The 23,797-nt window shown below is 43.6% G+C and overlaps 2 protein-coding genes and 1 long non-coding RNA gene across 3 annotated transcripts in view; 1 reads left to right on the top strand and 2 right to left on the bottom strand.

The window, feature by feature from the left end:
• The window catches only part of LOC310705492, a 110,864-nt gene extending 109,006 nt beyond the window's left edge, over positions 1 to 1,858 (bottom strand). Inside the window, exon 1 of the long non-coding RNA XR_014525339.1 lies at positions 1,825 to 1,858. This is a non-coding gene — a long non-coding RNA (uncharacterized lncRNA). The remainder of the gene's footprint in view (positions 1 to 1,824) is intronic.
• The window catches only part of LOC310705796 (olfactory receptor 52P1-like), a gene marked incomplete at its 3' end in the record, with an annotated part of 141,753 nt that overhangs the window by 73,497 nt on the left and 44,459 nt on the right, over positions 1 to 23,797 (bottom strand). The window lies entirely within an intron of this gene.
• LOC310705330 (tigger transposable element-derived protein 1-like) lies at positions 2,069 to 6,505 on the top strand. Its single transcript, XM_083499992.1, has 2 exons — positions 2,069 to 2,132; positions 2,471 to 6,505. Exon 2 carries the CDS (start codon positions 2,488 to 2,490, stop codon positions 3,268 to 3,270), a length of 783 nt encoding a protein of 260 aa, XP_083356118.1. The 5' UTR covers positions 2,069 to 2,132; positions 2,471 to 2,487; the 3' UTR covers positions 3,271 to 6,505.

The following is a 23,797-nucleotide window of genomic DNA, read 5'->3' as shown; positions in this document are numbered from 1 at the left end:
TTTCCTTAGAATTCTAGCATTTAGACCAGTCCTTGCGCTCAACTTCACATTACATTGCACCATGTCATCTTCTATACACCCAGATGATTTTCACATGGGCACAGTCTCTCCATTCTTCGATCATCACTTGCTGTTGTGCACCTTTTCCTGCCTTTACCAGTCTGATTTTGGAGTGAAGTGAGTTTCTCCTTTTTTAAAAATAATTTTTATTAACAGGCCAATCACATCACATTAATTCCAAAAAACAATAATTCCAAATTACATAGCCAAATTTTTTAAAATTTTTGTTGGGGCTACCCATGCTTCAAGCTCCGAAAGGGATCCGATCATCTCTCTTGCTGCTGCTTTAATTACACAGTTTTGTCAAAATAATATTCACAGTTGTATTCAATCTTCTCTTTGTTGTTTTCCTCATCTTCTTGTTGTTATCTCCTTTCTTTGTGATCTCTGATAATCTCCACAAGCGGGTTGAAGACAAACATCGTTATTTCCTGTGTGGATTTTACACTCATCCAAGAGCCATAAAAGTTGACAGACGCCATTTCAACACCTCCGTACAAAACATTCCGACAGTCTGTCCTGATCTCCCCAGGCCCGCCACTCCCTCATAAATTTTCTCAGGGGGCCCTGCTAGGCCGAACCCACACTCCAACATAGTAACAGCCATAGTCCTCCTCCCCCTGGATTCCTGCGGGCGAGCCTGCCATGATAAATCTCTTTTTATAACTGCGTCACGAAGGACTTACTTTCGTTTCCCGATGCTCCCATAAGCCACATCCTTGCATAGTAACTAATTTCCACACAGTTATTATTTCTCCTGCTTGTGATCAGTAATTGCAACGATTCTTTTTTTGGGGGGGGGGTTATTGGGTACTCACATAAGACAAAAAAAGAAAAGTTTTTCTCCCCCCCCCCTTTTCAGTCTTGCTCCGACATACCGATCCTTTGATGAATCTTCTTCTTGATTTATTCCTCTTCTTGATTTATTATTAAGTCCAGCCCGTCGCTCCTCTTCCCAGAGATCCCTTTAGTTAGCAGTCCTTATTCCTGATCATCGCTTGAAGTATGTGCGTTTGCTTCTGTTCTGATTGTTTATTTTGAGCTCCCGCAACTAGCTGCACAGATCAGAGACAGCGTCCAGGAGAGCTGACCCACATGAGGGCTTTTGTGCCTAGTGCCCTCACCCCCTTTCGAATCTGGGGGTGAATTATGGGCACAACAGGCAAGGCAGCATTCCCCATTCCCTTGGGGTAACGAGGCAGGCTGCATACTCCCATAACAGCCTCTTAATTACCTCGTGTGAGCCGGAGAGATGGTATTGTCGGCCATCTTCCAATGCGCCCCCTAGCGACCCCCCAGTGAATGAGTTTCTTATAGAAAGGCCAGCTTTGGTTAAGTTTTCCCAAATCTTTCTTCTAATTTCTTCATAACTGTAGCCTTGTTCACTTAAAAGTATTAGTTTACATCTCTTTCTGGGTAACCAGTCAACTCTTTGTGCCATTTTTAAAATTTTATTATGTTCTGCAAACTCACTAAATGAAAGAACACGAAAAAACCAGCCAACTTGATAGCAATCACATAAGACACTAACAAAAGTCAACCTAAGCAAGTAGTGCTTCTGCTTCCTATTTCTGGTTATTTGGCTATAATTTTTGATAGAATACAGCTAATTGAACTTTGTTGCATTATGTTCTTGCTCAAATTATTTTTCCACTGATATATGATTTTATGATATTACTCCAAAACAAGTGGTGTTGTAAGCCATTAAAGCTCTGGAATACACTATTTCCAAAAAGGCTTCCACAATTTTGGCCACTACTGTACAATGGTACCTCGCAAGACGAATGCCTCGCAAGACGAAAAACTCGCAAGACGAAAGAGTTTTTCGTTTTTTGAGTTGCTTCGCAAGACGAATTTCCCTATGGGCTTGCTTCGCAAGACGAAAACGTCTTGCAAGTTTGTTTCCTTTTTCTTAAAACCGTTAATACCCAGGGTGCATTGCTTGAAGAGGTGCAGTTGTGACTTGACTTCGAGGAGCAACTCATAGCACGTGGTGTGGTAGCCTTTTTTGAGGTTTTTGAAGACTTTGGTGATTTTTGAAGCTTTTCCAAAACTTCTTTTGCAGCCATTTGGTAAGTTAAACTTTTTTGGGGGGGTTTTAGATTTTGGGTTGGGGTGTTTGGAATTCAAGGACTTGGTGTTAGGGAGGGGTTTGCAAGAATATGGAAGCTTGTTTGTTTTTCCCCCCTGCATTTTTATGATTTTTTGTGACCATTGGGGCACTCTGCTGTTATTAAAAAAAAAGATTTCTGGGTTTGGATTTCTGTGTGGTGGGTGGCTGGGGGGGGTCAGGGAATTGTTGAGAAGGGGTTTGCAAGAATCTGGAAGCTTGTGTGTTTTCTGGGAGGTTTGGTGCTTTTGAATTTTTTGGATGTGAAGCACTGATTTTTTTGGGGGGGGGGTTGTGAAGGTAGGAGCTGTGCTGCCATGGGGCCCAAGAAGACTGCTGCTGCAGAGGCCGGCGAGAGGAAGAAGGAGAAGGTTACGCTGGAAATGAAGAAGGAGATCATCTGGAAGCACGATGGTGGAATGCGTGTGACAGACCTCGCCAGGGAGTACGGGAGGAATCCATCGACTATCGGGACCATCCTGAAGATGAGGGAGAAGATCCTTGCGACTGATGTAGCCAAGGGAATCAGCAGGATCGTGAAGAACCACCCAGCTGTTCTGGAGGAGGTGGAGAAGTTGCTGCTCATCTGGTTAGAAGAGAAGCAGCGTGCAGGGGACACAGTAACTGAGGCCGTCATTTGTGAGAAGGCCAAGGCCTTGCACGCAGACCTCGTCCGGGAACAGCCAGGAACCTCAGGTGAGCCAGAAGTCTTCAAGGCAAGCAGAGGCTGGTTTGACCGGTTCAAGACTAGATCTGGAATCCACAGTGTGGTCAGGCATGGAGAGGCTGCCAGTTCTGATGTTCCTGCAGCTGAAGACTTTGCAGCGGAGTTCCTGGAGGTTGTGACGACAGAGGGCTACGTTCCACAGCAGGTCTTCAACTGCGACGAGACCGGGCTGTTTTGGAAGAGGATGCCCAAAAGGACTTTCATCACTCAGGAGGAGGCCAAGTTGCCTGGCCACAAGCCCATGAAGGACCGTCTGACCCTGCTCTTCTGTGCCAACGCAAGCGGCGACTTGAAGATCAAGCCCCTGCTGGTATACCCCTTGGAGAACCCACGGGCCTTCAAGAAACACGAGGTCGACAAGGAGCAGTCATAGCCACAATCTCACTTCCCATCAAAGAATTCATACAGGGGGGAAACCCTATCAGTGCGTGGAATGTGGAAAGAGCTTCAGGAAGAGCTCCAATCTCAATTCCCATCAAAGAATTCATTTAAAGGTCAGAAAAACCCTTCATTATAGACTTCCGATTGGATCGCCCAATTATGGCGGACAGGAGTTCTTTCGCGGAAAGGGCACCAGCGCTTTGAAGACAGAGGAGAGTCGCTAGAGCGCATCGGTGCCCCCAAAAACCCTCAGATCGAGCATTCTGAGGACCTGCAGGTGCCGGGAATGACTCCCCTGCTCCCCGTAAGCTCTAAAAAAGAGGGCCGAGTGAGAGCAGGGTTGGAGACGGTGGCACTAGGGAAACAATTCACTTCCTTCAAAGCGCAAAGCTCTGAGTCCTGCGATCGTGAGCGGCCAATTCCTCCAAGGGAATTTTTTTTTTTTGGACTATCCCTCTTGGAAATCGTGAGTAAAACGACTTCATTTGGAACTTTGAATTGGGATGGAAAGGGATTTAAAAACAGAGGTCGAACCCTTTCACTGAAGTAAAAACGAAAGCAGCTAACGCTACCAAAAGCCTCAACTTTAGTCTCATCTTTTAGAAACTTTCAAGTCTTTCCTATATTCCCCTTTTGGAAAAACTCTCCAAAACTTACCGACTCCTCCTTGACCGGACAGTCAAGGAGGAGGAGGTAACAGTGGCAGTGGTGAGGTGGTTCCAGGATTTTGGCCACTCAATAACCATGGCCCAATGGGAAAATTTATGGAAGATCAATTGGAAATTCACAAATTGTTACACGATTAGAGAGAACTTTCAAAAAATGCAACATCGACGGTATCTAACACCATGGAAGCTTTCAAAAATGTATAAAAATGTGTCAAGTAATTGTTGGAGACGTGGAGACTCAGGAACATTCTACCATATGTGGTGGATATGTAGGAAAATACAGGTATTCTGGGAGAGTATACATGCAGAACTGCTAAAAATGCTAAAGATCTCGTTCAATAAAAAACCAGAGGCCTACCTCCTGGGAATAACAGATTTGGATATTCCACAAAAGAGGAAGGGTATCTTTTTATATGCGACGGCGGCAGCAAGAGTTTTGATCGCATACCTAGGGGTTTATTTAACATCTAAGAATCTGAATTTATACAAGGACAACTATGAAAAATGTTGGTCAGAAATTAAAAAAGATCTAGAAATATGGTCAAATTTGAAGCTGTCAATGTTAGGCCGAATTGCAGTAATCAAAATGAATGTATTGCCTAGAATGTTATTTTTGTTTCAGACCTTGCAGATTCTTGACAAGATGGAATGTTTTAAGAGGTGGCACAAAGACATTTCGAAATTTGTCTGGCAGGGCAAAAAGCCCCGAATTAAATTTAAGATACTGACAGATGCTAAAGAAAGAGGGGGTTTTGCCCTGCCGGACCTAAAATTGTACTATGAGGCAGCAGCTTTTTGCTGGCTGAAAGAATGGATGCTCCTCGAGAACACGGACATCTTGGATCTGGAAGGTTTTAATAATGCTTTTGGTTGGCATGCATATCTTTGGTATGGTAAAGTTAACAGTGCCTTTAAAAATCACATTGTTAGAAAAGCATTGTTTAATGTTTGGATAAGATATAAAGATCTAATGGAAAACAAAACCCCTAGATGGGTCTCACCAGTGGAGGCTAAAGCAGTGAAGAAACTCAATATGGAGGTCGGATGGCCGAAGTATTGGGAAATTTTAGAACAGGATGGAGATAAGTTTAAACTACAAAGTCAGGAGAAATTGAAGCACAAAGTAGAAAATTGGTTCCAATATCGTCAAATAATGGAATTTTTTAAACAGGACAGGAAAATCGGTTTCCAGGTGGAAAAATCAAAATTAGAAACCGAACTGTTAGAACCCAATACTAAGAATTTATCTAGAATGTACAACTTGCTGTTGAAATGGAACACACAGGATGAAACAGTTAAATCGGCTATGATTAAGTGGGCTCAGGATGTTGGACATAACATTATGTCAGCTGACTGGGAATGGTTATGGAACACCGGTATTAAATTTACGGCATGTAATGCCTTAAAGGAAAACATTATGAAAATGGTATACAGGTGGTACATGACCCCAGTCAAGCTGGCAAAAATCTATCATTTGCCCGATAATAAATGTTGGAAGTGTAAAGAGACTGAAGGTTCCTTTTATCACCTTTGGTGGACATGCCCGAAGATTAAGGCCTTCTGGGAAATGATCTACAATGAAATGAAAAAGGTACTTAAATGTACCTTCCCTAAAAAACCAGAGGCCTTTCTCTTGGGCATTGTCGGCCAATTGGTGACAAAGAAAGATAGAATCCTTTTTTATGTATGCCACAACAGCAGCAAGAATACTCATCGCAAAGTATTGGAAGACACAAGATTTACCCACTGTGGAAGAATGGCAGATGAAAGTGATGGACTATATGACATTGGCTGAGATGACAGGCAGAATCCGTGACCAACAAAAAGAGACGGTGGAAGAGGAGTGGAAAAAATTTAAAAGCTACCTTAAGGACTACTATAAACTTAATGAATGCTAAAATGTTGTGGTTTCCAGAAGCAAAAGGGTACAGGGATATAAGGTTAGACTATAAAAGAGGCCTAAGATGATAGAGATCGGAAAGTAACAATTGGGAGTTGCTAGTTGAATTATGGACATTGGGATGCAGAGAGGGGGGGTATGGGGAAGTCCAAGAAAAGAGGTTTATGAAAATATGTTTGAAATTATGCGTGTATGTCTGTCTTTTTTAGTGTTTGTTTGTTTTTCTTAAAAATGTTGTAAAACCAATAAAAATTTTATTAAAAAAAAAAAAAAGAGTTTTGATCGCAGCAAAATGGAAGAGTAATGAAATCCCCTCTATTCAAGATTGGATCCAAAAGCTGACAAAATATGCTGAATTAGATGGTTTATCAGAAAAAATAAAAAACAAATCAAAACAGGAATTTGTTTCTAAAAGGGAGGTTTTTAAAGAATATCTGAAAAATAAATATAGTAGTTTAAATTCTGTTGCAGCATTCGAGGAACTTCAGTAATAGTTGCACGGTAGATATAAGAAATTAGATTTAATGAGAATAAGTTTAATTATGAAAAAAAAGTGTATTGGCAATAAGTAATATGAATTTGAAGTATGGAATAGACGGGAGGTTGGGTCTTTAGTGTTAAGACCAATAGATGTCTTATCGTTTGCTAAGAATATTAAGTGTCTATGGTAATTTGTGTGTAATTCGGTATTTGTGTTTTTTGTTTGTTTTTCTTCTTGTATAAATAAAAAACTTTTTTTAAAAAAGGAAATTGTGAGTAAAACGATTTCATTTGGAACTTTGATTTGGGAAGGAAAGGGATTTAAAAACAGAGGTCGATCCCTTTCACTGAAGTAAAAATGAAAGCAGCTAACGTTACCAAAAGCCGCAACTTTAGTCTCATCTTTTAGAAACTTTCAAGTCTTTCCTATATCCCCCTTTCTAGCAGGGGGAAGGGGGGAAAAGACAAAAAATAAATTTCCCTGCAGAAGAATTAGGGATTTTCCCTGAACTGTTGTATCTTCTTTGTGGAAGCAGACCTCCCGGGTGAGGGGAGGCTAGACTCCATTGTGACGCAACAAAGGGAATGGAAGCTTTCAACTTTCGTTTTCCACTTTGGAAAAATACAAAGTAACCACAGCTGCCAGAGGTCAACAAATACCTGGAACTCTGCAACTAAGTTAAAGACTTGAAACAAACTTTTGGGACTTGTTTAAATGAGAAAATAAAGACTTGTACTTATATTTACTAGATTGAAAGACTGTGGTGAGGAAAGACTCTTACTCTGGAGTGGGGATTTTTGCAGCTGGGAAACAGTCTATTTATCCTATTGTCTCCCTCTTTTGACTGTAGCTGACCTTGGGGGGGGGATAAAACTATGGATGGGGGTGACAAAGGAGACAAGACAGAAAAGTCAGAGAGACTGGAAAGAACAAAAATTAAACCAAGAAAAGAATCTAGAACACCAACATTTGAAGAATCATAGAATCATAGAGTTGGAAGAGACCACAAGGGCCATCGAGTCCAACCCCCTGCCAAGCAGGAAACACCATCAGAGCACTCCTGACATATGGTTGTCAAGCCTCTGCTTAAAGACCTCCAAAGTAGGAGACTCCACCACACTCCTGGGCAGCAAATTCCACTGTCGAAAAGCTCTTACTGTCAGGAAGTTCTTCCTAATGTTTAGGTGGAATCTTCTTTCTTGTAGTTTGGATCCATTGCTCCGTGTCCGCTTCTCTGGAGCAGCAGAAAACAACCTTTCTCCCTCCTCTATATGACATCCTTTTATATATTTGAACATGGCTATCATATCACTCCTTAACCTCCTCTTCTCCAGGCTAAACATGCCCAGCTCCCTTAGCCGTTCCTCATAAGGCATCGTTTCCAGGCCTTTGACCATTTTGGTTGCCCTCCTCTGGACACGTTCCAGTTTGTCAGTGTCCTTCTTGAACTGTGGTGCCCAGAACTGGACACAGTACTCCAGGTGAGGTCTGACCAGAGCAGAATACAGTGGCACTATTACTTCCCTTGATCTAGATCAGGGGTCTGCAACCTTTAAGACAAAAAGAGCCACTTGGACCCGTTTCCGAAAAAACAACAACAACTGGGAGCCGCAAAAACATTGCAACATTTAAAACAAATATAATACTGCATATATTGTTTCTGGCCTTAATGCTATATATACAGGATCGTGCAGTCAGCTGTCAATCTCAAGAAAAAAGGACAAATTAATAGCTAATTAAAATATTTAATTTACAACCAGGTAACCAGGTTAATGGGACTTTTGCTCCTGAACCTCAGTGCTCAGTGTCTGCACATCAGGGCTGTAAGACGTCACCTTCATTTTCACACAGGCTTGCAAGCTGTCATCTGTGAGGCGTGATTGGTGTTTGTTTTTAATATAGTTCATGTTGGAGAAGACCTGCTCACATACATATGTGGAAGAGACCACAAGGGCCATCGAGTCCAACCCCCTGCCAAGCAGGAAACACCATCAGAGCACTCCTGACATATGGTTGTCAAGCCTCTGCTTAAAGACCTCCAAAGAAGGAGACTCCACCACACTCCTTGGCAGCAATTCACCAAACTTTCACCAAACTTTCCCCTGCTTAAGTTTAAAAAGGGGCTTCGCTTAAAAAGGGGCTTCAGGCAACTAACTCCACGTGGAATTCCACGCGACCGCGACTGCATAATCAATGCCATAAAATGCCAAAGAAAATTAACCAGGGCCCCAGTGAACCATAAATCATAATCAGTGCCTGATGTAAATAATAATTAATAATGAGGGCCCAATGTCATCCTCGTCATTATAAAAATAATCCCTCTCTTCGCGCCGCCCAGCCTCCCAAGAAAAAAAAACCCACTTCAAACGGTCACAAAGCACAAATTCCACGCGACCGCAACTTGCTATGCCCAATAACCAATGCCCCAAAATGCCATAGAAAATTAATCAGGGCCCCAGTGTACCATAAATCAGTGCCTGATGTAAATAATATATAATAATGAGGCATTCATCATTATAAAAATACCTTTTTTGACACTTTTTATTATTTCTTTGTTTGACCCCTCAGAATTACTCCTCCTCATAGAAATAAACATTAAATTAACAAGTTACTTTTTTTTGAGTGTGTGTTCTTCACTCCCCTTCAAAACAGTGACCAGTGTATATGCCCCCTTTCAATGCAGCCTGCTTACAAAGGCGGGACGACAAAGACCAGCAATAAGCTGTTGCATAACGTTCCCCAAAAACTTTCCCCTGCTTAAGTTTAAAAAGGGGCTTCAGGCAACTAACTCCCACGTGGAATTTCCTATAGTAAGATGGCGGCCGCCTCAGAAGACCACATGGGCAGATAAGATGGCTGCTGGGACGATCCGGTTACCCAGCAACAGCACAGCTGATTCCGACGCTTTTGAAAGCAGCCGGCAAAGCAAGTGTTGGAGCTCCGAAGCCACAATGCTGCGCATGTGACCAAATAGCGAGGACTTACTTTGCTAGAGACAAGCCCCGACGCTACCACAAGCCTCCCTCTCTTCGCGCCGCCCAGCCTCCCAAGAAAAAAACCCCACCTCAAACAGTCACAAAGCACAAATCAGTAAACATAATAAACATTAAATTAACAAGTTACCTTTTTTTGAGTGTGTGTTCTTCACTCCCCTTCAAAACAGTGACCAGTTTTGAACAGTGGCTTCAGGCAACTAACTCCTCCGCCTCCTCCCCTCGCGCCCTCCACCCGCGCCCTCCCCTTGCCCCCGCCCCTCGCCTCCTCCCCTCGCGCCCTCCACCCGTGCCCTCCCCTTGCCCCCGCCCCTCGCCTCCTCCCCTCGCGCCCTCCACCTGTGCCCTCCCCTTGCCCCCGCCCCTCGCCTCCTCCCCTCGCGCCCTCCACCCGCGCCCTCCCCTTGCCCCCACCCCTCGCCTCCTCCCCTCGCGCCCTCCACCCGCGCCCTCCCCTTGCCCCCACCCCTCGCCTCCTCCCCTCGCGCCCTCCACCCGCGCCCTCCCCTCGCGCCTCCGCCCCAGAGCCGCAGCAAAGGCTTTAAAGAGCCGCATGCGGCTCTGGAGCCGCAGGTTGCCGACCCCCGATCTAGATGCTATACTCCTATTGATGCAGCCCAGAATTGCATTGGCTTTTTTAGCTGCCGCGTCACACTGTTGACTCATGTCAAGTTTGTGGTCAAGCAAGACTCCTAGATCCTTTTCACATGTACTGCTCTCAAGCCAGGTGTCCCCCATCTTGTATTTGTGCCTCTCATTTTTTTGCCCAAGTGCAATACAGTGGTGCCCCGCAAGACGAAATTAATTCGTTCCGCAATTTTTGTCGTCTAGCGAATTTTTCGTCTTGCGAAGCACGAAATCCCATAGGAATGCATTGAAAATCAATTAATGCGTTCCTATGGTCAAAAAAAGTCCAAACAAAGCCAAATTTGGTACAACAACAGTTTATTAACTGCTCTTTAAAGTCACACATACTGTAAAGAGCAGTTCAAAAATTGAAGGGAAAATAAATAAACTTTATAAACATGACAGAAATACATTTAAAAATCAACAAAGTACAGTATACAGACATTTTCTAAGACTCTGGGGGAGCACTTGAAGAAGGCTCCTCTTCCACTCTTTGCTTCTTGGTCAAGAACCTGTCCATTGTCTGCTGCTTCATCCGCCTTTTCAGCAGCTCCCTGAAATACGACATGACCCTCGTATCATAAAAGTTCCCAGCGTCATGTGCCACGTGCTTCTCATGGTGGTGTAGATCTGCAAAAGTCTGCACCTCCTTCCACCTCTGGCAAATGTCCCTCAGTCTTTCGGAGGACAGCCGTTCCCCAGTTGCTTCCTCCTCTTCCAGTGAGGCCTGCTCCAGCGCAGCCTCTGCCTGCAGTTCGACCAGCTCCTGGGTGGTCAGCTCGTCGTCGTGCCCCTCTACCAGCTCGCAGACGTCCTCCTCCGTGACCTCCAGGCCCATGGTCCTCCCCAAGGCAACAATGTCCTGCACCACTGTTGACTCTGGTGCATCAGAGTCACTTGGTGCCACACAGTCCGGCCACAGGTTGCGCCAAGCGCAATTCAAATTTCTCTGGCTGATCCCTTTCCAGGCCGTGTTGACCATCTTCAAGCAGGTGGCAATGTCGAAGTGGTCCTTCCAGAATTCCCGCAGGGTGATGGTGGTGCAGTCAGTCACCTCGAAGCATCGCCTGAAAAGCTCCTTGGTGTAGAGTTTTTTGAAATTGGCGATGACCTGCTGATCCATCGGCTGGAGCAGTGGCGTGGTGTTAGGCGGCAGGAACATGATGTTGATGAAGCTGAACTCCTCCAACAAGTCCACCTCAAGGCCTTTGGGATGGGCAGGAGCATTGTCCATCAGAAGCAAAGCCTTCAGCGGCAGGTCGTTGTCCAGCAGGTACTGCTTGACAGCAGGGCCAAAAGCAAGATTGACCCAGTCCACAAACAGCACACGTGTGACCCAAGCCTTGCTGTTGGATCGCCACATGACACTCAGCCGCTCCTTGTCGATCTTGTGTCTCTTGAAGGCCCGTGGGTTCTCCGAGTGGTACACCAGCAGGGGCTTGATCTTCAGGTCGCCGCTGGCGTTGGCACAGAAGAGCAGGGTCAGACGGTCCTTCATGGGCTTGTGGCCAGGCAGCCTGGACTCCTCCTGAGTGATGAAAGTCCTTTTGGGCATCCTCTTCCAAAACAGCCCGGTCTCGTCGCAGTTGAAGACCTGCTGCGGAACGTAGCCCTCCGTCTTCACAAGCTCCAGGAACTCCGCTGCAAAGTCTTCAGCCGCAGGAACATCAGAACTGGCAGCCTCTCCATGCCTGACCACGCTGTGGATGCCAGATCTCGTCTTGAACCGGTCAAACCAACCTCTGCTAGCCTTGAAGACTTCTGGCTCGGCTGAGGTTCCTGGCTGATCCCGGATGAGGTCAGCATGCAAGGCCTTGGCCTTCTCACAAATGATGGCCTCAGACACTGTGTCCCCTGCACGCTGCTTCTCTTCTATCCAGATGAGCAGCAACTTCTCGACCTCCTCCAGGACAGCTGGGCGGTTCCTCACGATCCTGGTGACTCCCTTGGCTGCATCAGTCGCCATGATCTTCTCCCTCATCTTCAGGATGGTCCCGATGGTCGATGGGTTCCTGCCGTACTCCCTGGCGATGTCCGTCACACGCATTCCGCCGTCGTGCTTCCGAATGATGTCCTTCTTCATCTCCAGCGTCACCTTCTCCTTCTTCCTCTCGCCGGCCACCGCAGGAGCAGTCTTCTTGGGTCCCATGGCAGCACAGGTCCTACCTTCGTAAACTAAGAAACAGGAAAAAAAATCAGTGATGTGCTTCAAACCCAAAAAATACAAAAGCACCCAGCCACCCACCACACAGAAATTAAAACCCAGAACCAAGGCCTTGAATCCCAAGCACCCCAACCCCAAATCCAAAATCCCAAAAACCCCCAAAAAAGTTTTAAAAGTTGAGCTTACCAAATGGATGAAAGAGAAGTTCTGGAAAAGCTTCAGCAATCAACCACCGAAGTCCTCAGGAACCTCAAATGGCTGTAAAAAAAGTTTAGGAAAAGCTTCAAAAATCACCAATGTCTTCAAAAACCTCAACTGCTCCCACAGACACGCACCAACCCACCCATAACACAGAAATTGCAAACCCCTCCTCAACTGCTCCCCCAGCCCCTCCCCTACTGCTGCAAACCCCTCCTCAACTGCTCCCCCAGCCCCTCCCCTACTGCTGCAAACCCCTCCCCAACTGCTTCCCCACCCAGACAAAAAAAAATTCAAAAAATAACAACAAAATTTCAAAAAAAAACAGCCATGCCTAGTGGTCACAGAAAATCATAAAAATTCCCAAAAAAACCCCCACATGGTCCCAGATTTCTGCAGAAACCTCCCCCACTGTTCCCCCAGCCAGCCAGCACTCAGAAATTCAAACTCAGAAAAAAAATTTCAAAAAAAAACAGCCATGCCTAGTGGTCACAGAAAATCATAAAAATTCCCAAAAAACCCCCACATGGTCCCAGATTTCTGCAGAAACCTCCCCCACTGTTCCCCCAGCCAGCCAGCACTCAGAAATTCAAACTCAGAAAAAAAATTTCAAAAAAAAACAGCCATGCCTAGTGGTCACAGAAAATCATAAAAATTCCCAAAAAACCCCCACATGGTCCCAGATTTCTGCAGAAACCTCCCCCACTGTTCCCCCAGCCAGCCAGCACTCAGAAATTCAAACTCAGAAAAAAAAATTCAAAAAAAAACAGCCATGCCTAGTGGTCACAGAAAATCATAAAAATTCCCAAAAAACCCCCACATGGTCCCAGATTTCTGCAGAAACCTCCCCCACTGTTCCCCTAGCCAGCCAGCACTCAGAAATTCAAACTCAGAAAAATTTTCAAAAAAAAACAGCCATGCCCAATGGTCACAGAAAATCATAAAAATTCCCAAAAAACCCCCACATGGTCCCAGATTTCTGCAGAAACCTCCCCCACTGTTCCCCCAGCCAGCCAGCACTCAGAAATTCAAACTCAGAAAAATTTTTTTGAAAAAAACAGCCATGCCCAATGGTCACAGAAAATCATAAAAATTCCCAAAAAACCCCCACATGGTCCCAGATTTCTGCAGAAACCTCCCCCACTGTTCCCCTAGCCAGCCAGCACTCAGAAATTCAAACTCAGAAAAAAAAATTTGAAAAAAAACAGCCATGCCCAATGGTCACAGAAAATCATAAAAATTCCCAAAAAACCCCCACATGGTCCCAGATTTCTGCAGAAACCTCCCCCACTGTTCCCCTAGCCAGCCAGCACTCAGAAATTCAAACTCAGAAAAAAAAATTTGAAAAAAAACAGCCATGCCCAATGGTCACAGAAAATCATAAAAATTCCCAAAAAACCCCCACATGGTCACAGATTTCTGCAGAAACCTCCCCCACTGTTCCCCTAGCCAGCCAGCACTCAGAAATTCAAACTCAGAAAAATTTTCAAAAAAAACAGCCATGCCCAATGGTCACAGAAAATCATAAAAAATCCCAAAAAAAACCCACAAGCCCCCAGATTTCTGCAGAAACCTCCCCCACTGTTCCCCTAGCCAGCCAGCACTCAGAAATTCAAACTCAGAAAAATTTTCAAAAATAAGCAACCTGGCACAATGGTCACAGAAAATCATAAAAATTCCCCAAAAAGGCCCACAAGCCCCCAGATTATCGCAAACCCCTTCCCAACACCAAGTCCTTGAATCCCAAACACCCCAACCCAAAATCCAAAACCCCCCCAAAAAGTTTTAAAAGTTTAACTTACCAAATGGATGAAAGAGAAGTTCTGGAAAAGTTCTGGAAAAGTTTTGGAAAATCTTCAAAAGTGAGCAAAGTCTGATAAAAGGCTACCAAACCACGTGCTAACAGTTGCTCCTCGAAGCCAAGTCGCAACTGCAGCTGCTCAAGCTAAGCACCCTTGGTTTTAACGGTTTTTACACAAAGGAAACAATGTCGCGAGACGTTTTCGTTTTGCGAAGCAAGCCCATAGGGGAATTCGTCTTGCGAGGCAAATCGCGGACAAAAAAACCTTTCGTCTAGCGAGTTTTTTGTCTTGCGAGGCATTCGTCTTGCGGGGCACTACTGTACTTTACATTTCTCCCTGTTCAAATTCATCTTGTTTGTTTTTGCCCAGTTCTCTAATCTGTCAAGGTCATTTTGAAGTGTGATCCTGTCCTCTGGGGTGTTAGCCACCCCTCCCAGTTTGGTGTCATCTGTTCGACAGTGGAATTTGCTGACAAGGAGTGTGGTGGAGTCTCCTTCTTTGGAGGTCTTTAAGCAGAGGCTCGACAACCATATGTCAGGATTGCTCTGATGGTGTTTCCTGCTTGGCAGGGGGTTGGACTCGATGGCCCTTGTGGTCTCTTCCAACTCTATGATTCTATGATTCTATGAATTTGATCAGGATGCCCTTGAGTCCATCATCCAAGTCGTTGATAAAGATGTTAAATAAGACCGGGCCCAAGACAGAACCCTGTGGCATCCCACTAGTCACTCTTCTCCAGGATGAAGAGGAACCATTGATGAGCACCCTTTGGGTTCGGTCAGTCAGCCAGTTACAAATCCACTGAGTGGTAGCATAGTCAAGACCGCATTTTACCAGCTTCTTTACAAGAATATCATGGGGCACCTTGTCAAATGCCTTGCTGAAATCAAGGTAGGCTACATCCACTGCGTTCCCTTCATCTACCAGGCTTGTAATTCTGTCAAAAAATGAGATCAGGTTAGTCTGACATGACTTATTTTTCAGAAAATAAGCTCAATTGAAGCTCAATGAATCAGTAATGCAATTTCTTCAGGAAATTAAAACAGAAGTAAGAGGGAATCAAAAAACCATTCAAGACTTGAGGAGTGACTTTTCTGAACTGAAAGAAGACTTGAAGACAGTGAGGTCCAACATTACCTCACATGAGGAAAGAATTACACAACTGGAAATGGTAAGAATTCGGGATTTAGAGACTGTCCAGCAGCAGGCGTTAAATTTGATTGCGTTTTTGGAATTAAAGGAGAACGTGGCTCATCTGAGACTGAGGGGAGTGGTCCAGAAGGAACAGGATAACTTGAAGGGTTGGCTCATTGAGGAATTTTCAACTTACTGGGAGATCTCAAAAGAAGAATTGAATTTGTGGATTGATAAAGCATATAGATTTGGTCCTAAAAAGGGTCCTAAAAAGGGAAGGTGGATGGCGGCTAACAGATTGAGGTTGAATCCTGACAAGACAGAAGTACTGTTTTGGGGGGACAGGAGGCAGGCAGGTGTGGAGGATTCCCTGGTCCTGAATGGGGTAACTGTGCCCCTGAAGGACCAGGTGCGCAGCCTGGGAGTCATTTTGGACTCACAGCTGTCCATGGAGGCACAGGTCAAATCTGTGTCCAGGGCAGCTGTTTACCAGCTCCATCTGGTACGTAGGCTGAGACCCTATCTGCCTGCAGACTGTCTCGCCAGAGTGATGCATGCTTTAGTTATCTCCCGCTTGGACTACTGCAATGCGCTCTACGTGGGGCTACCTTTGAAGGTGACTCAGAAACTACAACTAATCCAGAATGCGGCAGCTAGACTGGTGACTGGGGGCGGCCGCCGAGACCATATAACACCGGTCTTGAAAGACCTACATTGGCTCCCAGTACGTTTCCGAGCACAATTCAAAGTGTTGGTGCTGACCTTTAAAGCCCTAAACGGCCTCGGTCCAGTATACCTGAAGGAGCGTCTCCACCCCCATCATTCTGCCCGGACGCTGAGGTCCAGCGCCGAGGGCCTTCTGGCAGTTCCCTCATTGCGAGAAGCAAAGCTACAGGGAACCAGGCAGAGGGCCTTCTCGGTAGTAGCGCCCACCCTGTGGAACGCCCTTCCAGCAGATGTCAAAGCGATAAACATCTACCTGACATTCAGAAGACATCTTAAGGCAGCCCTGTGCAGGGAAGTTTTTAACGTGTGATATTTTACTGTATTTTTGGTTTTTATGGAAGCCGCCCAGAGTGGCTGGGGAGGCCCAGCCAGATGGGCGGGGTATAAATAATAAATAATAAATTATTATTATTATTATTATTATTATTATTATTATTATTATTATTATTCTAAAATCACACATGACTGTATGGTGATTTTTAAAACAAAGGAACAAAGAGACACGATATTGGGACATCACTATAAAAAAAGTTTAAAGATAGATGGGAAAGCGGTGATCTTGTTCCAAGAGGTCCCACAACATTTTTTATCTTTGAGAAGTTATTATTCAGATCTGGCAACTGCCCTAAGGAAGAAAAATATCTTCTTCAGGTGGGAATTCCCAAAGGGTCTTTCCTTCAAATTTCAAGGGAGGAAACAGAAAATCAGAACTGTAGGAGAGGAGAGATTTCTGGAGAAAAACGCAAAAGAGCTCGGTTTGGAAAGTTCCACTTCTCTGGCTGTAGGGGCTGAAGGACCCTAAAAGAGTTTACTCCTGGAATGTTAATGGCTTAAATTCCCTGGAAGAAAGAGGCCGAGTTTTCCATACCTTGGCAAGAAACAATTTGGATATAATTTGTTTACGAGAAACCCATGTTACTAGACTACATAGAAAATTTTTACAGAATAAAAAACTCGGACAGGACTTTATTTCATCAGACAAGGTAAAAAAAAGAGGAGTGGTGTTTTATATTAAAGAAAAATGGAACCCCAAGCTTTTGTTTAAGGACGAGGAAGGGAGATACATTGTGGTTGAAATTACAGCACAAGGCAACAAATATCTTTTATTGGGAATTTATGCACAAAATGATGGAAAAGTGGACTTTTTTAGGAACTTGCACTTGAAGCTCAATGAATCTTTGGATTACAAAATAATATTGATGGGAGATTTGAATGGAGTAGTCTCCACATTAATGGACAAATCACAAGAACAAAAAGTACAAAATGGAGGCAGACTTCCAAAACTGTTTTTTGAGATGGTGGATAAATATGAGCTGTCAGATATATGGAGACTACAAAATCCGTCTGAGAAAGATTACACTTTTTTTTCTTTCAAATTCCTCCCAAACATTTTCAAGAACTAATTATTTATGGATTACCAGAGATTTAACTCCAAGGGTATCAAAAATTCAAATATGTGCTAGGACATGCTCTGATCATAATGCAGTGTTATTTGTAATGAAATTGTATCTGCAGGATTCCTTCAGATGGAGGATGAATGATGGGTTGTTGAGGAACGATTTGGTGGTGAGAAAGGCCCAAAAGACTCTAAAAGATTACTTTGAATTAAATATAAATACAGTGGTGCCCCGCAAGACGAATGCCTTGCAAGACGAAAAACTCACTAGACGAAAGGGTTTTTCGGTTTTGCGTTCCTTTGCTAGACGAATTTCCCTATGGGCTTGCTTTGCAAGACGAAAACTCCTTGCGCTTTTTTTTTAAAGCCGCTTGAAGAGGCGCAGTTGCGACGGACCGTGCTTCGCAAGACAAAAAAGCATTGCAAGACGAAAAGACTCGCGGAACAAATTCTTTTCGTCTTGCGAGGCACCACTGTACAGAGGTAGAAGCAAGAGTCATTTGGGATGCTAGTAAAGCTGTTATGAGAGGTTTCCTCATACAACAGAATGCTATAAAGAAAAAGATACAAAAGGGAAAAAAGGAAAAATTCTTTCTCAAATAAAAGAGAAAGAAAAGAATTTAAAATCAAAGCCTAAAAGCCAACAGATACAAAAAGACATTAATCATTGTTAACAATGTGGTATCGGAGGAAATTAAAATGGAGAAAGTGTTGCAAGGATTTTAAGATGTCAGTGACCAACTCAAATAGAGTCTAAGAAATGGCAGACGCAGCAGTGAAGAAAAAGCAAGTGATGTTTATTGCTGAGCAATAATTGACCCAGTGGAATCCTTTCCAAAAGACTGGGCCCCAAGCCCTGGCTCCCAGGGGCTTTATACCTTGAGTACATACATCACAGATATGACATAATCAGATACATCGCAAACAGCAACAAAAAATAAACTAATGAGCGCATTCAAGCCTTTCTCCTGGCCATGTAAAGAGTTTCCTCCCAACTTCTGCTTTTTAGTTTGAACATGCAGTCTTAACCTTTCCCCTAGATTTATTGCAAGGAATAGAAACTTAAGGCAGAAAGGAACTTTGGCTGTTGAGCTCCTATGCGGCCATCTGCTACAAGGGACATTCTGCGGTTTAGCATCTTCCTGTTTCACAGCCCAGATCCTGTCTGGACAAGGGGGGGGGGGGAATGTGCCAGCACATCAAATTTATTGCTTCCCCCTTCTTGTTCAGTGAGATAGGGAGAGAACAAGGAGGTACTGGGACAAAGTTCATTTCAGATTTCTCAGATCTAAGCAATTTGCTATTAAGCTAAGCAGAAGCTTTCACGATTCAAACATGGATTATAAAATCATTGTAGAAATATCTGGTTATATATGAATATATATGAATATATTGATAACTGATAAGTGATTGTATGGATAACTGATTATATGAAAAGCATAAGGGTAAAATTCCTCCTTCAAAAGGAACCAGGCAAGGGTGCCCACTTTCCCCTCTACTATTTATTTTGGTCCTGGAGGTATTGCTGAATATGTTGAGGAAAGAAGAGAAAGTGAAGGGCAGTGTGGTAAGATCTAAGCAGTATAAATTAAAAGCCTTTGCAGACAACTTGGTTTTAACTTTACAGGATCCAGAGGCCAGTGTAATGAAAGCACTGGAGATGATACAGGAGTACGGGCAGCTGGCAGGTTTTAAATTGAACAAGAGCAAAACTAAAGTATTAGAAAAGAATCTAGATAAAGACGAAAGAAAAACCCTTATTAAAAAAACAGGCCTGGTATTCATGAAGAAGGTTAAATATTTGGGTGTGAACTTAACAGCGAAAAATTTGAATTTGTACAAAGTCTGGAATGAAGTAAAAAGAGACTTAGAGATATGGTCAAATTTAAAATTTTCACTTATGGGTCGAATATCGGCAGTAAAGATGAATGTATTGCCGAAAATGTTGTTTTTGTTTCAAACTGTACCTATTATTGATAATGTTAAATGTTTTAAAGATTGGCAGAAGATTGGCAGAAGGCCTTGTCTAAATTTATCTGGCAGGGGGAAAACCCGAGAATTAAGTATAAATTACTTACAGACAAAAAAGAATGAGGAGGTTTTTCCCTGCCTGATTTGAATATATATTTTGAAGCTGCGGCCTTCTGCTGGATTAAAGATTGGATTAAATTAGAAAATGAAGGTATTTTGGATTTAGAGGGACTGGATAATAGGTTTGGATGGCATGCATATCTTTGGTATGATAAAATAAAGGCCCATAGCGGTTTTAGGAACCATATAATCAGGAAGGTGCTTTATAATGTATGGATTAGATATCAGGATCTTTTGGTAAGAAAAACACCCAAATGAATTTCATCAATGGAAGCTCAGGCACAAAAAAAGTTAAATATGGAGAATAAGTGTTTGAGATATTCAGATTTATTGGTAGAGAATGCTGAGAGATTTAAATTAAAACCATTTGAACAAATTAAAGATAAAGTGAATTGGCTTCAATATTACCAAATTAATGAACTATTTAAGATTGATACCCAGCTTTTCAACCAGGCCTTTGGCTGATTGACATCTAATGCCCTTTAAAAAATGTGCCTCTCTCAACCAATACCTCTCTCAACCAATGTTAGTCCTGTCGCCTCCTGAAACTCTGTCAGGCTTTCCTTTTCCAATTCAGATAGGGCTCTGGTCCTCAAATTCATCCGTTCTTCTTTAAGTTCAATCGTAACGAATGTCAGCTTATGTTCATCAAGTTGTCTTTGTATGGATGGGACTCTCCTCTCCAGTTGTATTACTTTGGATTCAGCAGCAAGGGTTTTTTCCCTGACTTCATCTGCAGTTTGCCGTCTCAAAGTAGATTCCTGTATCAGTTTCTGGGTGGTTTCTGAATTGGTATTCACCTTTTGTCCCAAATTATTTAAACTTTCTACAATTAAATCAGTTTCAATATTTGCAACATCCAATTTCACATTTATCGCATCTGTTTTCTTATGGAGTTGTTCCAGCGAATCGCTTATTTTCAATAATGCAGCCACTAAGGCCTCCTCTGTTGACATCCCATCTGTTTTTTCCTTTCCATTTGCCATAACACTTAAGAGATTCAAGGTCAATTCCAAAGTCTCACACTTTTCTTATCTTGCAGCTGGAAATTCCCCTAGCCCAGCTCCTATAAAGTAACCAATTTCAAAAGCTTCCACTAGGGGAAAACAGGTTGTATCTGTATCGGTCAATATGTCCTCTTTTAAACACAGTTTCAATAATCCGAAGTTAGTTTCAATTTTCAGTTACTTTCCTCCTTTTTAAAAAAACAACCGCAAACAGTAGAAACAATGTATTTCTCTTATTTAGCTAGCTGTCAATGAACGTTCTAAGCGCTGTCAATGAACATTCCCAAAAACAAACAAACATCAGTCTTACTAGCAGCCCGTTTCCAGGGTCAGAGCGGCAGTGTTTTAAGCCTCTTCGCTCTCTCCCGCAGGCATACTCAATCCGCAACTTCCCCCTCTCTTCTCCTGCCTCCACAAGGGGGTTTAATGTTCTTTACCGTTGGAAATTTGATCTTTTACAAAAGACCTTCCAGGACTCCAGCTTGCAACTTCGTTGCCTCAGTCTATTTACAAAAAGGGAAGGCGGACTTCCTGTTTTGAACCTCCCTGTTACGATACCAAATTAAACTTTCAGAGATCCAATTCTTCCGTTTCAGCTCTACTCACGGGTAATTACTTTAAAGTCAAATTGTCCACAGGAAAAGGTCATCGCTCTCCAGCAACAGCTTTGCGGCTTTGCTCCGTGGAAGAAGCAGACGATTTGATGCACCACGCTGCTCACCCCACGTCGCTCCGGAGCCCCCAAAACCGGGGTTCCCCATGAGTGGGGGAGGCGCAAAAGGTGCCCGCCGAATCCCACGTTCACAGGCTTCTCCCGCCTGTGATTTTAACAGGTCTCCGCCTCCGCCGTGGCGGCCAGACCCAGATTTCCACGGTGCAGATACCTCCCGGTCAGAGGAATTCTGCCATTGCTGGAGGCGCCTCCCCCGGAAATTCAAAATTTTACTTTTTAAAAAAGTCACTGCCATTATTATAGTCATTGCCATTCAAATTGTGTGCATGCATCATGTGATTGATTGTGCAATGTGGGCCTTACCTTGCCCCCCAACAATATATTATTCTAGTTGGCACCTCTGGATCGAGTGGTATACAAAATAAATAAATAAATCGCCTTTCTTTGCACATGTTCCAGCTTGTCAGTATCCTTATTTATTATCATTTTTAAAATTTATGTGCCCTTCATCTGAAGATTTCACAACATAAATAAACAGGATGAAAGCATGGCTTTCTCAAAAACAAGTAAAGCCAGAGAACTCTCTCCTCCCCTTTTTTTGGATGGAGATGCAAACTTCGTTGGTCAGGGGACAGCTGTTGAAATAGTGCATCACGATTTCAGTAAGGCTTTTGACAATGTCCCCTGTGATATTTATGTGAGGAAGCTAGTAAAATGTTGCCTGAACGAGGTAACAGGGGGATTCCACTGACCGAACCCAAAGAGGACTCCATGAGAGCCAGTGTGGTGTAGTGGTTAAGAGCGGTAGTCTCGTAATCTGGTGAACCGGGTTCGCGTCTCCGCTCCTCCACCTGCAGCTGCTGGGTGACCTTGGGCTAGTCACACTTCTCTGAAGTCTCTCAGCCCCACTCACCTCACAGAGTGTTTGTTGTGGGGGAGGAAGGGAAAGGAGAATGTTAGCCGCTTTGAGACTCCTTAAAGGGAGTGAAAGGCAGGATATCAAATCCAAACTACTACTACTACTACTACTCTTCTTCTTCTTCTTCTTCTTCCTCATCATCCTGGGGAAAAGTGACAAGAGGAGTGCTGCAGTGTTCTGTCCGGGGCCCGTTGTTGTTCAACGTCTTTATAAATGACTTGGATGAAGGAACTGAGGGGATGCTCATCACATTTGCATACGACACCAAACGGGGAGCAGAGGCCAATGTGGCAGATGGCAGAATCAGATTAAGGGCAGGAATAGTACCACTTTCTTCTGCCTTGGTCAGACCCCACCCAGAATACTGTGTTCAATTCTGGGCACCACAATTTAAGTATCTTAAATTTTGTTGGCCTGGGGAAATCAAGAAGGTTGGGCTACACATTCCATATTCCCTTTATAACAGGTGGCAAATGTTTATTGAATACATATATTGTCAAGACTGTTGCACCCATCACTCATGAGAAAATATGGCATGATCTTTTAATCAAATGAAACTTTAACACATGTCAAGATGAAAGTCTGCAATTTCATCAGGACATGTTATTTGTTGTTTACTGTTGTAACTATTCCTTTCTCAAAATTTATCTCTGTACCATGAAAATAAATAAAAACAATGATTTTTAAAAGGACAGTGGGGAAATCATGTGTACTATTCCATTAATCTGCTTGCATGTGTTGAGTGTTATTTGGAGTAATTTCACATTATGTGTTTCTGTGTGTTCAGCACACATGATTGTAGGTGAGACTGAATAAAAGACTTCCTAAGAAATTCCCTTTGATTACTTCTGTATTGTTTCAAATGTAACTTCACTTCCAGATAACAACAAATAATATTCATTGCTGACATATCATACCATCATCAGCTCATTAATCTCAACCCCAACAAACCCAGCACTTAACATGAGCAGCTGCTTTCTTCCCATTTCTTAGGTGGAAATAACTGATAAGAAGAAGGGCGATAGACCCTTTCCCTCAAACTTTGGGGATCTGGGGGAGGGGAGGGTTCATTTCACCCCTTAGTCCTGCTCCTGAAAGCTTGGGAGATGTGGATTATTTGCTCACACACTGCCATGACTTAAAAATCAACCTTTTTAAAAATAAATGTAAAAATGGTACAGTGGTACCTCGGGTTAAGTATTTAATTCATTCAAGAGGTCCGTTCTTAATCTGAAACTGTTCTTAACCTGAAGCACCACTTAAGCTAATGGGGCCTCCCACTGCCGCTGCCCCGCCGAAGCACAATTTCTGTTCTCATCCTGAAGCAAAGTTTTTATGCGGAGGTACTATTTCAAAGAATTAATGCTTTCGAATTATGGTGCTGGAGGAGACTCTTGAGAGTCCCATGGACTGCAAGAAGATCAAACCTCTCCATTCTGAAGGAAATCAGCCCTGAGTGCTCACTGCCAGTCGGGCATGTGTCTCTGCCAGAGTCCTACATGTGAGTAGGATGATCCTTAGATGGTTATGGGCCCAGGAATCGGGGCCACAGACTTTGTTCCAGTACAAAGGCTAAGGCAAACCTTTGTGGAAGATGGAACTGGTTCACCATATTTACACCACAGAAGGGTCCGACCCACCAGTTGGGTGAAGACTCCTTGGAGGTGCAAAGTGTTGTGGAGTCTGGCACACTTTCCTGTGTTCCATTCATCCATTCAGCTTTCCGTACTTGTAGCAGAG

This window comes from Podarcis liolepis (genome assembly GCF_965112155.1).
Source record: "Podarcis liolepis genome assembly, chromosome: 4".
Taxonomy (NCBI): Eukaryota; Metazoa; Chordata; class Lepidosauria; order Squamata; family Lacertidae; genus Podarcis; species Podarcis liolepis.
Note: the sequence above shows the minus strand (reverse complement) of the source record. Positions and strands in the feature narration are given on the sequence as shown.

Coding starts and splice junctions, on each gene's coding strand:
- LOC310705330 (XM_083499992.1), top strand. CDS start 2,488: ATGGGGCCCAAGAAGACTGCTGCTGCAGAGGCCGGCGAGAGGAAGAAG.